At 38.4% G+C, this 15,550-nt stretch overlaps 2 protein-coding genes across 4 annotated transcripts in view; both read right to left on the bottom strand.

The window, feature by feature from the left end:
* Nucleotides 1–883, bottom strand: part of map3k20a (mitogen-activated protein kinase kinase kinase 20a) — a 29,293-nt gene extending 28,410 nt beyond the window's left edge. The window contains exons 1-2 of one of the 3 annotated variants that reach the window (XM_078261895.1): nucleotides 756–883; nucleotides 3–168 (exon numbers count right to left, since the gene is read on the bottom strand). The gene's annotated coding sequence lies outside the window, so the exon portion shown is untranslated. The remainder of the gene's footprint in view (nucleotides 1–2; nucleotides 169–755) is intronic. The other 2 variants (XM_078261894.1, XM_078261893.1) reach the window with 2 other exon arrangements.
* A 1,320-nt stretch (nucleotides 884–2,203) lies between these two features.
* Nucleotides 2,204–15,550, bottom strand: part of rapgef4a (Rap guanine nucleotide exchange factor 4a) — a 34,128-nt gene continuing 20,781 nt past the window's right edge. Inside the window, exons 6-31 of the mRNA XM_078262797.1 lie at nucleotides 15,133–15,197; nucleotides 13,988–14,038; nucleotides 13,768–13,874; nucleotides 13,259–13,380; nucleotides 12,975–13,158; nucleotides 12,791–12,875; nucleotides 12,240–12,300; nucleotides 12,029–12,105; nucleotides 11,773–11,919; nucleotides 10,354–10,469; nucleotides 8,539–8,624; nucleotides 8,086–8,164; nucleotides 7,839–7,989; nucleotides 7,248–7,336; nucleotides 7,028–7,058; nucleotides 6,846–6,924; nucleotides 6,081–6,227; nucleotides 4,819–4,916; nucleotides 4,297–4,422; nucleotides 4,010–4,188; nucleotides 3,821–3,911; nucleotides 3,696–3,746; nucleotides 3,429–3,516; nucleotides 3,237–3,301; nucleotides 3,070–3,124; nucleotides 2,204–2,896 (exon numbers count right to left, since the gene is read on the bottom strand). Coding sequence (XP_078118923.1) covers nucleotides 2,772–2,896; nucleotides 3,070–3,124; nucleotides 3,237–3,301; nucleotides 3,429–3,516; nucleotides 3,696–3,746; nucleotides 3,821–3,911; nucleotides 4,010–4,188; nucleotides 4,297–4,422; nucleotides 4,819–4,916; nucleotides 6,081–6,227; nucleotides 6,846–6,924; nucleotides 7,028–7,058; nucleotides 7,248–7,336; nucleotides 7,839–7,989; nucleotides 8,086–8,164; nucleotides 8,539–8,624; nucleotides 10,354–10,469; nucleotides 11,773–11,919; nucleotides 12,029–12,105; nucleotides 12,240–12,300; nucleotides 12,791–12,875; nucleotides 12,975–13,158; nucleotides 13,259–13,380; nucleotides 13,768–13,874; nucleotides 13,988–14,038; nucleotides 15,133–15,197 — 2,555 coding nt within the window. The 3' untranslated portion in view covers nucleotides 2,204–2,771. The remainder of the gene's footprint in view (nucleotides 2,897–3,069; nucleotides 3,125–3,236; nucleotides 3,302–3,428; nucleotides 3,517–3,695; nucleotides 3,747–3,820; nucleotides 3,912–4,009; nucleotides 4,189–4,296; nucleotides 4,423–4,818; nucleotides 4,917–6,080; nucleotides 6,228–6,845; nucleotides 6,925–7,027; nucleotides 7,059–7,247; nucleotides 7,337–7,838; nucleotides 7,990–8,085; nucleotides 8,165–8,538; nucleotides 8,625–10,353; nucleotides 10,470–11,772; nucleotides 11,920–12,028; nucleotides 12,106–12,239; nucleotides 12,301–12,790; nucleotides 12,876–12,974; nucleotides 13,159–13,258; nucleotides 13,381–13,767; nucleotides 13,875–13,987; nucleotides 14,039–15,132; nucleotides 15,198–15,550) is intronic.

The raw sequence follows: 15,550 nt of genomic DNA, 5'->3' as shown, positions 1-15,550 counted from the left end.
ACAGCAATCTGCTCAGTAGACCAGCCCACAGTATTTTCTGTCCACTCAAGAAGCCTGGGTTACTGGGATATGGTAGCACTCCTGCGCTCCTTCCTGCTAGTTCTCACTTAATAGCAAACACTGCAACAATAACGGCCAGATAGCCATATGTCAAACCACAAGTAGTTACTGTAATCAAAACCAAATGAAAAATAAATCACACAAAGCTAGCGGATAGTAGGTTGACCTGTCAGCTTCTATTTAACATCAAAACTGTCAGCAGCGTGGTGATATCCGAGCACAGACACATCCAGATGTTGATATTACAATCTTAAATAGTAACCAGTGATCTTACAGTGCATGGTTAGATAGCCTATTGATGATGCTCTGTGTGGCTTAGGTTATTGGGGTAATTTGAATGACTAACGTTACATGGCTTTATAAAGACATGATGCACTGCAAACATTTCACAACATTCAAACATGAACAAGGACATAGTTTACTGTATCAACAATTAAGAGAGTTGACAATAACCTGCATTACTATTACTATCAGTATTATGACTGTACATGTTATCATCTCACTTTAACAGAAGCCCTTAATAAACTCTGTTATGTCACAGCCCCAAAACAAACCTGTACACATAGCATGTGGATTGTACATTATGAATCAGCATAAGACTGTTCATAATCACATGGATGCCAATAGGCTACCATGTGAATAGCCTATACTGTATCTAACTTTTACTTTAACTTTCTGACAGTGTACATACATACCGACATTAAGTGCGAAGTTTTCGTCTTCACAGCAGCTCGTCGTCGCTGCACGTTACAAACGTTTAGTAAGACACCCGGAGAAGTTCAGAGTTCCGGTAAATCTCATGTGACGTTTTTTCTGTCTCCACTCACTCCGCGGTGGTTTTACTGGTTGCACAACTTCCAGCAGCCAACACTGACTGGAATGGACTCTTTCACACTCACGATCCTGATGACAACAGCTCCCCCCGCCGGACCAAAGTGGAACAGACTCCAAGGTCCTCCAATGTTGTTGTTTTCCTACACCGTCCTGGGACGGTGGTGCTCCATGTGTCGAGGTCGAGGTCCACACTAAAATGCTATAGGTCCCTTAAATGTGGAACAGCATTGGACCTGCACGATAGCTTTTATTCTTCTGTCAAATGTTATTGGGTCCATTTTTTGTTTTAATGTCCCCCTCGTTTTAAACATTGTATGTTTGATGCTTTGTTTATTGGTGGAAAGTAATGAATTCCATTTACTCAAGTACTGCACTTAGGTATTCTTTTGAGGTACTTGTTTTTTACTTGAGTAAAGATAGAATCTATTATTTTACTCCATTATATTTAAGAGGATATTGCACTTTTTACTCCACTACATTTATTTGACAGCCATACTTAATGTTTAATTTACAGGTTTAGATTTTATATAATACAAAATACAACCCCTGGCCATTTTGTTAGACACACCTATACACTTTAAAAGTGGTGGATTGTACTGTTCTTAAGTACAAATTTGATGTACTTGTACTTTACTTGAGTATTTCCATTTTATGATACTTAACACTCTGCTACATATTAGAAGCAATCTTATACTTTTTACTTCATTACATTCAACATAAATTACTAGCTACTTTGCAGATTAAGATTATTAATACAAAATATAAATCAACTGTTAAAGTATGATGTATTATTAAAGATTAAGCTACCCAGCAGTATATAAGTATTTTCTTTAAGTGTATGCATGCTAATACTTCAATGTACTTTTACTTAAGTAAGATTTTGAATGCAGGACATATTTCAGAGTATGTTTACACTGTGGTATTGCTAAGATTAAATGCACTGAATCAATGAGTCTAAATTTAGGATGAGAGTAAGTTAGACTTACTGAATGCAGTAAATGGGTAATACTGACTTCTGATACTGACTCTCCTTCTTGTGCCCAAATATTGTGCTCCTCTCCGCTTTAATCCTCTCAGATGACGATATCTTGAACAGACCTGTATGAAACTGGGCTCCTGAATAAACAAGTCAGTCTGAAATGTTTAGGAACTGTTATTGTATGGAAAATCGACAAAAAAACTACAAAAGTTATACTATTTTAACATGGCATGATTGTAAACAATGTATTAATGAAATGTCAAAACAAAACAATAATGACAATACGATGCACAAATACATCTAAAATATTTAATATTTTCAGCACACAAAAGGTTTTCAGACATTTACTGTATCTCCAAAGAGAAAAATGCTCACATGAAGAAAAGGCAAACAATCATAACAACTCTTTGCATGCTGATGTCAAAATAAATATTTGTATACAGTTTACAACACATAAGATTTTCACAAACTTAAATATGTATAAATATTGTTTGATACAAAAGATAAGAAACAACTGAATATCAGGAATATCAAGACTTTGCATTTTTAAAGCATCAGCATCACATAGTGTTTACATCTGAATTGTTAATCTGATAAATGAGATACCGCCCAAAAATTGTTAATTCCTTAAATTGTCGCTCTTGTTTGACTTGGAGATGATGGTGCAGCACAGAGATATGAGAGGTACTTCACCCACCAACAATTACTGCTGTTAAAGTATCACAAATTACTGTAATAAAAGGCTTAACAAGTCATGCATCTGAAACAATATCTCATTATCAGATACGTCATTAGGCCCTCCATGTGATTGCCTGTGTTGGAGTAAATTCATCCCAATGCAAGCGCATGTAATGAAGTGAAGCATCATCAGAGTGTAACATTTCTGTCCCTGAGTGGTTTAAGACCTGCGCGGCTCAAGTCCATGAGAAAGCTGAGATAGCGTCCTTTGGTTGTCGATCACGTTGAGTTGACGTACGTAAGTCCGAACTTCTGGGTTCTTGCTGGCCAGAGGTGAATCTGGACCTGGTTAAATGAGTGATGGATAAGTAAAAATGTTAAATTGAAATGAATTCCCTGAAAAATCTACAACAGAGAACTGGAGTCTAATTGAAATGCATTATTTGTTATTCAAACCATTTTTATACATTATCCCAATTTTCCTCGCTATGAAATAAACTTTTGGGATGCACACTCACTGAATGGTTGGCTCCTACAGTATCTCACTATCTTCACCGTGTTAGCAATCATCCGCTGAAAACCAAAGAGCAATGATCAGCAACAGATATCAACAATTAATTGAATAGCAGAAAAAAAAAGATTTACACCAACTGTTAGACAATAATCTGCACCTTCAGAGACTCACCATTTTCTCAAAATTGACCAAATAGTCGATAAACGTCTTGTTGCCCTCATGAGTGAATGTCATGTCTGGAAAAGACCAATTGTTTAGATGGTTAAAGTTGTTGAAGAAGCAATTCAACAACAGAACAACCGTGTCACAAAGGTTAAAATGATGTTGAATTCAAAATAAATGGTCATCAAATAAAACTCTGACCTTTGATCAGCAGTGGCATGAAGGGAATGATGGGAGGCTCCAGCTTGGCAACTGTCAGTCGATACGCCCGGTGGTTCCTGGACGGGTCCTGTGGAAACAATCACACTGTTCTGAGATCTGTCGTCGCCGTGTTAAACAGATCCTTCACAGTGCCGTCCGAGGATGATGCTGCTAAACCCACACTTGACCAGCTGACAGTGGAAGATATGCTGATTTTGCTCAAAGATGGAGACCCTTTGAAGTATAAAATGAGTTGTTTCAACTTACCATGAAGTTTTCAAATTCCGAATAAAACTTCTTGAATTTGTTGGGAAGTTTCTGTGAAAACAGATGCCACTAAAGGTTAACTTGCATTTAGGATAAGAATTATTTTGATACAGGCAGGTACCCACCTCCCAGGTCTGCCTCAATCTGCACACTGCTGGGTTACTCAGTCCCATAATGATAGCAAAGAAGGCGTTCAGATTCCTGTACTCTTTGCAGCTTTGACAGAAAACATGAAAAAGTAGAGTAGTGAATGAACAAAACTGTAAGCTGAATCAAAGAAAAGCAGAATAGACAGTAAAACAAAGTCCACTTACTGGGCCGCAATCTTGATGAACTTCTTTAGAAGCTGCACCCTCTTGCTAAGCTGAGAACACAGACACATCTCTGTGATCACCCAAAACTGAATTTCATTAAACCTCCTCAGGAACAGGTCCAGGTTCACTGTGGTTTTCTTGACGTTTTGCCTCCCAAATGTGTGGTAGATGAGTTCAAGCTGTTGGACACCAAAGAAAAACACTTTTGTGAACAAAATAGTGGATCAACTGAAAGTAAACCAAATTAACTTTAAGTTATGCCACCAAGTCTGGTCTCACAGTCATACCTCATGTACACAGTGAAAGAGCTCCCAGTCATAGGAAGTCATGTGGTAAGCCACATCCTTAGAGCTCATTAACTCAAAACCAGCCAACAGCCCTGTGGAGGAACCCTCCTGCTCAGGTAGAGGGGTCTAGTAAACAAGAAATAACAGCCTTTTTTATTTGATAATCATGTAATCTACTGTTTCAGGAATTCTTGTTTTGCAATATTAAAAACAACAATGCAAAGACCATCTTCTTGTGACATAAGCCAAAATACATTAAAATGTTAAAAATGAAATGAGAAGAAGGCAGCTGAGCTGCATATAAAAGTAAATACTGCACTTTACAATGAAAACATTCACATCTATATAACAAATCTGCACATTCACTAGGTTGCTTAAAAGCTAAAAGCATGGAAATTTACAGTATATATGAAAAAAAAGCAAAAAAGCAAAGGATTTCAGAGATGTACAGCTATGCATAGGGTTTCAGTGAGCCCTCTTTTATATGATGACAATGTGCTGTGTAATTAGAGATTAACCCACCAAAGAATCCAACTGATCCCTCCGGCAGGCAAACAGCCGTCCATTTATGCTGAGAGTGGAGAACACTGAAACATCATTGGGCTTGAAGATGACTTTCTCTGTAGAACAAAAAAACATGACACAGAGGGTTAAAAAAAACATTTATATATAATTATTATTATAATTATTATTATTATTATTATTATTATTATTATTATTATTATTATTATTATCTATAAAACAAGAGGATCTACAACTCTCTAACACCTTTTTTAACCATGCTAACATAGCGGACTTATGGTCTGTCCAACACTCAGATTGAAATATCTCAATAACTATTAGATGGATAAATAATTTTGTACAGACATTCATGGTTCCCAGAGGATGAATTCTACAGACTTTGGCGAACCGATAACTTTTTCTCCAACGCCACCAGCAGGTTGACGTTTCTGTTTTTTAGTGAAATGTCTCAACAACTATTTAATGGATTACCATGACATTTGGTACATACATTCATGTTCCCTTCACGATGAATTGTACTAATGTTGATGATCCATTAACATTCCATATAGCTTCATCATCAGGTCAAAAAGTTTCCACTTTTTATTTGTACAAAAACTTTGCAAAACATTGACATTCCTTGTGTGCAACTGCCTTTTTCAATTTCTAAAATTATTAAACAATGTGGTTGAGGTAGTTGTGAAGTCTCAGACTTTCACACTGAGAGATGGTAATGGTATAGGACAACAATTTATTCCATTATGTTATAATATTGTACTATATGTCCTTCAAGAGCTCTCTCATACTACATTGTATGAGAAAGCTAGTGGCAGCCTTGATTTTTCTTTGCAAAGCTAAAGTTCACTGGTGAGAGATACAGTATATGAGCTGTATGATAATAAACTCCAAGCAAGAGAGCAGCTACAGCTCTGTCTCTGTTTACTTGCCTTCGATAAGGAAAGTGCAAGGTCAAGTGTGGACGAGTAAGAACTGCATGAGAGCCTTCTGGCAGAGACAGTGGAACATCACTACAGTAAGGAGCAGCCACTAACACCAACAGCATCATGCTGAATGTCATGAAAGAAACTGAGCTCAGGTTTTTCCCAAGCTGCTTTAAAGGCCATTCTTTAGCACCTACTGTAACACCCATTTACAGTCCACAAAAGGGAGCTAATTTCTCACTAAATCAGTCGGGAATTTATTAGTATATCACCCTGCTTGGGCTCTCCCTGCTGGTGCCGTCTCCAATCATTTGATTAACATGTAGCTGCCGCCGCTCTCACCTCCTGTCGAACTGAGGTTGACCAGGAGCAGGTCCTCCGCCGACCCCAGCTTGTCGGCCACAGCACCGATGACCTCCCTGACTGAGGCGGCCACAGGGACACGGATTGTTGTGTAGGTGTGGTCACAGCAGTAGACTTTGAGCAGAACTGGAGGCATGAATCAGAGCAAATATGGGACTGTCAGCAAGATGGAAAGGAGTGGTGAAGCTGTACTGGAAAGTTGGAGGCAGTTGGATTAATGCAAATCTGAGGGGTCACTGGGTACATCTGAGGGGTTGTGGATTGATTCACAAGGGGAAAAAACACATGTTTATAAATGTGTTTCTAGTTTTGCTTTTCTTGTGAAACCATGGATAGTTTTTCCACACACATTGCTTTTTTTAAGAGGTCATAAGCCAAAAAGGTTAGGATTCACTAGGCAGGCAAAAGAAAAAAAACACACCAATGAAGCATTTCCTCTTAATTTCCCAAATTAAACAAGTAAATCCTTTTTGCTTAAAGAAGTGGGTGTGTAGTTTTACATGGTAATCAGCATTAGCAGGTAAAGGGCAGGAAGCAACCAAACTTAAAACAAACAGGCGTGAATGTTTGTCTAATGAAGACCTGATGACGTAAAGACATTGCTAAATAAAAGTTTCAAATAGCAGATATAATGTAACAGTGACGGACAGCAGTGTGCAGCAAAAATTTACTGTTTACGATCCAGAGTCTCGGACAAATTTTGTATCATACACCCAAACATGTGGAGGCATGTCCATTACTCACTTTCGTCATTACTCTTGATGGGCTGACGTTTCTGAAGCTTCTCATCCCCCATACTGAACTGCCGCAGTAGGACTTTGTGCTGTGACAAAGTTTAACAGATTCAGGCATCGTGACATTTTCGCACAATACAATGAAATCTACACGTAAGCTTTAATTTGAAAGAAAAACAATCGGTATCTTACCTTTTTCTGTGAGACTCTGGCATCTTCAGTGCTAAAGCGTGAAAACATAAGCAGCAATCAAGCTAAAGTTCTGTATGTTGGATTTGTGTTGTTTGATCTAACCCAGAAAACCTGCCTATTTGCTTAGAATTATGTGCGCATACAAGAGGATCACGGTAAAAAATGAAAAAATGATAAATACAGATTTAGATTTAGGATTAAGATTTATTCATTCACTTACTTTTGCTTTACACTTCTCTCCAGTTCTGTTAGTTGATCCCTGAGGGCTGGAATTGCTTTGGCATCATTAGATACCGCCATGAGAAACTCCTGCAAAACACAACAAGCTCTAAATTAAAAGAAGTATTTAGTAAACAAAAGGTAACTTCATTTGATATAGCGTCCGGAGTCATATAATAGACACAAATCGAAGAACAAACATGTAAAATGCAGTCAATATCCTTATTGCTCAGGGCAGCCGATAACTCACTGTGCATGCACTATATCATGTTGTTAACATTTAACAAGAGTCATTCATATTCTGAATCCCCAAACCAATCTTGACATAAATCTGTTTTATCACTGAAAAATTCTCTACTCTGAGTGGTTATCAGGTGTCTATTTATAACCGGACACCTCTGACGCAGGTGTTTGTTTGCAGTTGTAAGTTCAAAGTAGTAAACTCAAGGTAAAGACAGCAACAGTGAGATTGAGCTAAAGAGCTTGGAGTCAGTGTTATTTGTGTCACCAATATAAAAAATGAATCAATTAAAACACAGTTGACCCCTGGTTATAACAGTGGTCTTAATGTTACTCATATCTATATGCTGACCTCTAGGAAAGCCACAGAGACATCCTCCTCCTGCAGGTGACTTCCATGTACAGCAGCCCACTGCATCACCAGGCGGATCACCCTGCGCTTGTTGTTAAGTGTATAGTCCAGCTTCTCCTGTTCAGAGCCCTGTGAGGCCTGGGCATGGTAGGTGCACAGCAGTTAAAGATCAAAACAATGTCAGAAGAGCAGAGTAGGAAGGGTTTCACATTTAACCACATTAAGTAACATAGTGCTGAAAGGATATTGGGCCATCAATACTGGACATAGTTGACTGTTTGGGATGAAGACACAATGCATGAGCACATAGTCATCTAAGGCTGAGTCTGTCACAAAAAAAGAGAGAGAAGGTTATGTCAAACACCTGTGTAAGAACAGATCAAAGAGCGCCCAGAGCCATCAGGCCTTGATCCTACATGGCGCTGTCTCTGTCACCTCTGCAGGCAAATGAAAACCATATGTATCCACACAAGCGAGAGTAATTAGATCAGCTCTGTGATGTGTGGCTAATCATAGATGAGAACAAACAGGTCAGTGCAGAGCAGCAGGCTGAGGACAGAGGAGAGAAACGCTGAGCCACAGAGAATAAATATACTGCACAGGAGAAAACCCTTCACAGTAAATCATCATCATGCTGATAGACTGTATTAGATACTAATGTACTAATCTGACATGCTGAATGTTGCATGCTGAGCAGTACCTGACTCTGTGAATTGAGAATCCAATCGCATCATTTCAAGGAGGTGCTCCAAAATCTTCTCCGGAGTCCCTGACATTACCTTGTATCTGAAGAAACAGGATAAAAAACACCATTCACTAATCAAGAAACACTGGCTCATAATGCTCTTTGACACCTCCATGGTCCTTGACTGATTCGTCTTACTTGAACATGTGTCTGTGATTGCTTTATTTGATAACAGTCCTAATTACAATCATCAGGTTCTCGGCCAGGCTGAAGATTAAGGGGAGTCTGGACTTAGAGCTGTCAGAGGAGCCAAAATAAAAATGTAGGGGCATCTTCTCTGTGAAGGAGAATCAACACGATCCAGTCTCGGTTGTTTTCATTACTTGATAACAGCATCACAAGAGGGAGCTGCACATGTTGTGTCTTCCCCACAGTCTTGACACTCTCATGTGTGAGGAGCCAAATTGATTAGAGGGCGACCCCGAACAAGTAATGGTGACTTGCCAGGCCTTCCTTTTCCCCTAGGAGCTTGTGCTATCGTTACCATTAATGTGTCTCTCTGTATTACAGCGGCCGTAGTGCAGTGACAGATGCCTCTATTAAGATTACACTCGTTGGCTGCAGTGCACAGGATTGCTCTGTGCTTGTGCTGCCGGCACGGCCGGGAAGCATTTTCATCTGTTGGTCATACTGACTGATGGAGTTCCTTTCAATTATTTTAAGGATAATATTAATAATAATATTGGTAATATTCTATATTTTTCTTATTGTCAACAAACCTCATGAAACCAACAATAAAGTAACAAAGTAATCTTGTGTGGCCGAAGATTGATATATCTCATATCTCTATAATAGTTTCCCTGCGTGACATATTCCTTCATTATGATGAACATGGGCACTGTAGTTAATGCAGGAGTTTTGTACCCTCAGTAATAGCAGCCTTGAACAATCTGCCTCGTTGACACTGTTGTAAGCTGGCATGATGAATGCATGTATGGAGATGTTGTGTATTGTCTCTATATGGCTATGTGTATATATCTATATTGCTATGTGTTGTGTACTGGCTGTGAAAACAAATATCCTTCTGGGGCAATGAATCTAAATATAATCTAAATCTAATTCTGAGTCAATCCCAAATACATTAGTGCTGCCTTAAAATATCACCACTGCCCCAAATGTGTATTAATCCACAGCTGAAAATAGTCCCCAATAAACACATAATTTATCCTTTTTGGGTGACGTGTACTAAAAACTACAGTACCGCTGCTTTAGGAAATCATTCAGCTTTAAAAAAAAACAAAAAATTAAACTGTATATTAGTGACCCGTTTTTAAAGATTAAAGTCTTCAGTAGGAATGAATGGGCTCTGCGCTGAGAGCCACAGACAAAAGGTTTTGAGAGATACTGTAACACATTGTTGGTTTTAGTATTTAAGTGAGATTTGTTGACAAAAAGAAAAATATATAAAATAACACCACACATAACAATGTTTTCCCATGTGGTCATTCATTGTCAGCCTCCACTTATGGGTTTTGTAGTGCGATATTTTACATGTATTCAATGTTTATATATTGCTTATAAATAGTAAATAGGGGAACTAAAAGTGTTGTCATTTTAACAAACACCTGCCAGACAGTTTCAGTTTTAAATTAGTATTTCCATGGATCATAAATTGTTCTGTAAAGATCTACAACAGACAGACAGACAGACAGACACACACACACACACACACACACACACACACACACACACACACACACACACACACACACACTGCATTTTAATCATTCCTGTGTGAAGTCCAGTACAGTGGATTGTGGGTGCATTTACTTGTAATGGGAGGACGAGGCTCCATGGCTGGAGGTTCGACTGCTGCCGAGACTTTTCTCTAACACCAGAACATCCTGACCGTGTTCCTTCAGACGCACCGTGTTGGCCTCCACGTCCTTCACACAAATACACACACACAGTGCATATAAGTTATGCATTTTAAACTGTACACTATGAGCAAGAAGCTGTGTGAGCTGGAAGGTTGTGTGTAGTTTTATCTGAGCCTTATTTTGTTTTAGTGAATATGAGCTGTCTCTTCCATAACTACCTGAGAATAGCATGTCATAAACTGAACACAATGTTTACATCATCATACAATCATCTCAAAAATGCAGAGAGTTTGATTCATTTCCCCTGCTGCAGAGAGACTGGCATGACACTGGGCTCTGGTCACTGAGCAGAGAGGATTAGTTGGCTTGTCCAGTATACAGTCAGCACACACAACACCGCAGCAAGCAGGAGGCTTCAACAAAGTTCCTGACAATGCAATGACGCCAAATAATATTTTGTGAGTCATAACACAGTCTAGTATCTAGTGTAGTGTTGGTACTTCCCAAGTGAATTAATTTAAAAATATAGATTAAAAAAACACAATAGATTTTTATATTTTTATTTAGATTATTTATCAGTGTTATTGTGGCAAACATCCAGTATTACACCACTCATGAGGTAGCAGGTTGTCCCTGAACAAGCAGCGGCCTGCTGGAGGGGTCAGTCTTCTGTGCAGCAAAACATTGTTCAAGTTTCCAAAGATTCCAAAGATAAGAAATTAATCAGCCTGAATTTTGGGGTAGTGTATAAAATAATGCACCTACCTGCAATATTTTTATTTGGTGAAATGGTGCGACCATAAAGATTAGGAGTCTTGGGTTTAAATAGTTCAGTCAGTGTAAACATCATATAGCTTCAATGAAGAGCCAATAGAGAATAGGAATGTGATGGGGTCAGACAGAGTGAAATAAGATTATTTTAACAACCTTGAAGCTATTTAAGGGGAAACAAATGTTGTATGTTAAGGGGTTTATTGGTTATTAGTTAACATATTTATTTTACATATTCAAGCCATTAAGAGTGAATATCTTTTTAAGTTCATTGTTACTAGCTTCCTAATTTCTGCCAGTTCATACTGTCAAATCTCTGCTGCTGTATTTCCAGTTGTCCACACAACAAGTTTTCATCCACAGTTAATTAACCCCAAATCTGCATTTTATCTCTAGCTTGAAAGATAGTAACACAAGTCATTACCAACATATTTCATATTTAGATGACTAAGCTAAAGGGTGCAGAGGTCTGGAGTACTATCTCAAAGGATACATTAAATATCTTTTATAGCTGCATTGCTAAGGTTTTGCCAACAGAGGGCAATAGAGCTTTTTTAAATGTTACTGTAAAAGCATCAAAAGATGTACAGAAACTCACCCTCAAAATCCTGTTGAAGTCCTCCTTGTCGACTCTCAGGAAGTGACAGTTGTCCTCTCGCAGGACAATGGAGGCAGCTCGGGGGGCATCGTTTACTAGAGCGAGCTTTCCAAAGTCGTCTCCCTCATGAAGAGTGCAAACAACACCCTGCGAGACACAGCGTACTGATCAGTTACTGACCAATGAATCAATGCACTGGTCAGAGCAACATGATCATTTTATTGTTTTTAGAAATAGTGTGAACTAAAATGCCTACTTTTCCATAGATGACAACGTTGACTGAGCCCTTCAAAATAATGTACCATGATGTGCCCTCCTCCCCCTGACTGAACACTGAGAGAGCAAAGAAGATTTTAGGCAGTCTGATAAATCCTGTTGGATTAATTCTGACTCTTTAATGCATTTATTAATTAAATTGTTTGGTATCGGCTGTTTGAAAAGGTCACTTATTTTATCACATTACTTACACACTGTTCCTGCCTTTGCATGAGACTCAAAGATCAGCACTCCTGCCAGTTCTCTCTTTACCTGCAGAGGAGAAAGATGTATAACTCAGGAAGATCAATATGAACACAAATTATCTTTAGTGCAACAGGAAGCAACCAGAAAGAGTACAGCCATGCAAAGTTTTGCTCTCCCACTAGTCAATACTGCCAGTGTAAAACAGAGTTTCCTAAAATTGAATGCAAGTCAAAATCCATAAAAAGCCATGCAATTTTCAGCAATTCTCACATAACTTGTTTTTCAAGTTTTAGCGAGTCCTAGCAGCAATGCAAATCAATGATTTTACTTGCTGAACATGTATTAAACTGTTTATAAATATATGATGATCAGTAATGAGGTGGCTACACACTAAGTACAGTAGGTGTGTGCAGTTTGCATGCTTGCATCTTTTCCTTCAGTCTGCTCTTAAATGTGACAAGTGTTTTTTTTGCCACAGGAAACGTAGGAAAAGTAAGATTAATGTCTGCACAGTGGCAACAGGGGGTCATATGACCACATAAGACAGAAAACTCACAGTGGTGGATAGGTGAGATAAGGCCTTTATATGGAGCAGCTCTTCATAAATGATCTCCAAATCATCTGCTGTTCTTTCAGAGGGACTGAAAAACAGGAAATATGTAAAGAAAATCATAACACCATCACTGCATTGATTCACTTTACTTAATATTGCTTAAGAGATCATTGCTTTATAGCCATACTGTTTCCTCAGAATCATCCTCATGTGGGCGTCAGGTCCAATCTGTGAGAGGAGAAGCAGGGTGTCCTGCAGCTCCTCTTGGCTTTCCTTCCTCTCCTCCTCGCCGGGTAAACTAGCATCCTCCTGCTCGTCATCCAGAAAACGGTAGAAAAGGTACTTGTCCTGGAAGCTCAGCTCTTGGTCCACTGTGTCACAACAACAAAGACAGCAGGATTTAAATGTATTTAGAAATCACTGCTTTGCATGTACATGTGGTGCAGACACAGACATCACACAGAGTCTCACCATGGTTGAGAACACCTTCTTCCAGCAGCACCTGCCACATGCCCACAGCCTGAATACGAGAGTGGATGCATGAGCTCTGCTGCATTTGCCAGTCAACCAACTCTGTCCCCACGCAACACTGCCTGAGAAAGACAGGAAAAGACTATATAAGATCGTATACAAGGCTGAGCAGCAGTTATATAATATATAATATGTTTTGTCGGATTTTATTAATTGAATCTCCCTGTTCTTTGTTTTTTTGTTTCTGTTGTTTTACTAAACAGTAAGGAGGTTAAATAAAATAAATAAGGTGTTACATTCTATTGGTGGTTTTCATTTTTTTCTACCTTTCTTTAAACTTTACACTCTCATATTTGTATTTTCAGATTCTTTTCATGTGCGTGAATGAATTGTTTGTATTTTTGTTTGCCTCACATTGCCCCTTGAGGGACTAATACAGTATTTTGAATCTAATTGAATTGAATGTTGCAATCTCCCACAAATAATGAAGAATTAAGATGCCAACTAACCTGTACGTCTTCAAATGGTACTTCCTGTCTCTGATCATGTGAGGTGCCCTGGAGAGGATGGCGTTACGGAGAATCTTCCCCGCCCGTAGGATCTTCTCAGACGGGACCTGCACAGTAGAACTCAAGTTAAATCTCAGCACAGTAGAGTCCCATTGAGTACCAACCACATAAACAGGTAATGATCGGTCCCTACATTCAGTAGGTTGATTGTGTTTAATACCTGAGAAATGCATTTAAGGTGAGATTTGGCTGGACTTTCAATGAATGACTTCTGCAAAATAAAATGAAACAAAATATAAGAGCAATTGAAATAAAACACACCATGGATGGCAGTCAAACTGAGGCTCAACATCACAGGAATCGGATGAGATGTAAAGCTGTTGTGGGAAACAACAGTCCTGTAATTGCTAATAAAAGACATCAGGAAAACAACAACATGCCAGACAAGTCAAGTGTTTTTCCTCTCACAGGATGTCTTCCTCACTGACTTTAGCTGTCAACTTTAATTGAACGTATTTCTTTCTATATTGCTTCCCTGTAATAATAATAGTCTGTTACCAGACTCTTGACTGATTCATTCAATTGCTTAAATTGGACACATATATTGTCAATTACTGTATGGACATGTGTTTTTGTTTAGGTTTTTCCCACTAGGGCCATGGGGTGGGCTGCAGGGCTGTGACATTTAAAGTGCACTCTGCATGCTTTGGAGAGCAGCGTAACTCGTGCATTTATGTGGAGGCTTTAAAGTTCATGATTTAGTTACAAGAAAATTTGTCCACTCAGTACCCAAAGCCAGGCTTTCATACTTATTATTTATAATATATGTTAAAGTAAATTAGAGCTGTTTGTGTGTTACATAAAAATAAAGCACAAAAACTATTTTTAAATAATCTTGTGGCCATGTTGTGACTAACTCTATGTAGGAACTAACTCTAGTTGTGACTAACTCTATGTAGGAAAAAAGCACATGTCACCATAAATCAGCTGTAGTGCAACGTTATCAAGCCAGTGGTCAGGAAATGACAACAGGAGAAAGGTGGGACAGGAACTGTTATAGATGGAGACAAAAACTCCATTCTTATTGTTTATATTTAGACCAACTTTAAACAAACTTCACATTCCACGCTCGTTTCCATCCTCTGTTAGAGAGGCGAGTAACGGTAAAGGATACCATTACATCAGGCAAAATAAAAGCATAGAATGAGTTTTTAGCATATAGGTTTAAATGTCAAACTGTCCACTTATAGTGACACTTCCCTAGACAGGAACAAGGCCAAAGAACCAGTATCATCTCACTTTCTGTCTCTCACCATCACGTAACAATAAGTCATACAAATATTTCATGTGTGTCAGTTAAACTACCTTATTCTGATGTTTGGAGATTGAAACAAATGAGTTGTTGCTTATGTTCTCTTTGTCCGGCATTCCTTGTGGGAGAAAACAGAGACTATATTAATGAAGTGAATTAAGATGTGTGACAAACAAAGATCACTGAGAAGAAAGTCCTATTCTCCAACCATAGAGGAAATGTACAGTACAGAGACTCTGCAGGTCCACGTGTTGTAAAAAAGTGTAAACCCACTTAATCCTTGAAAAGGGATTTAAAAGTAGGCGAAGTAAACATAGAACAACAAAGCACTGTATATATAAGCATATAGTTATACTTAGTATGACTTTAAAACAATGAAATACATGCAAAATACCACAAATGAACTTATAAAAAAGTCTAAAATACTTTACAATCTTTATGCTTAATGTGATTTTTGCATATTAAGTTGTT

This window comes from Sander vitreus, chromosome 11 (genome assembly GCF_031162955.1).
Source record: "Sander vitreus isolate 19-12246 chromosome 11, sanVit1, whole genome shotgun sequence".
Lineage (NCBI taxonomy): Eukaryota > Metazoa > Chordata > Actinopteri > Perciformes > Percidae > Sander > Sander vitreus.
Note: the sequence above shows the minus strand (reverse complement) of the source record. Positions and strands in the feature narration are given on the sequence as shown.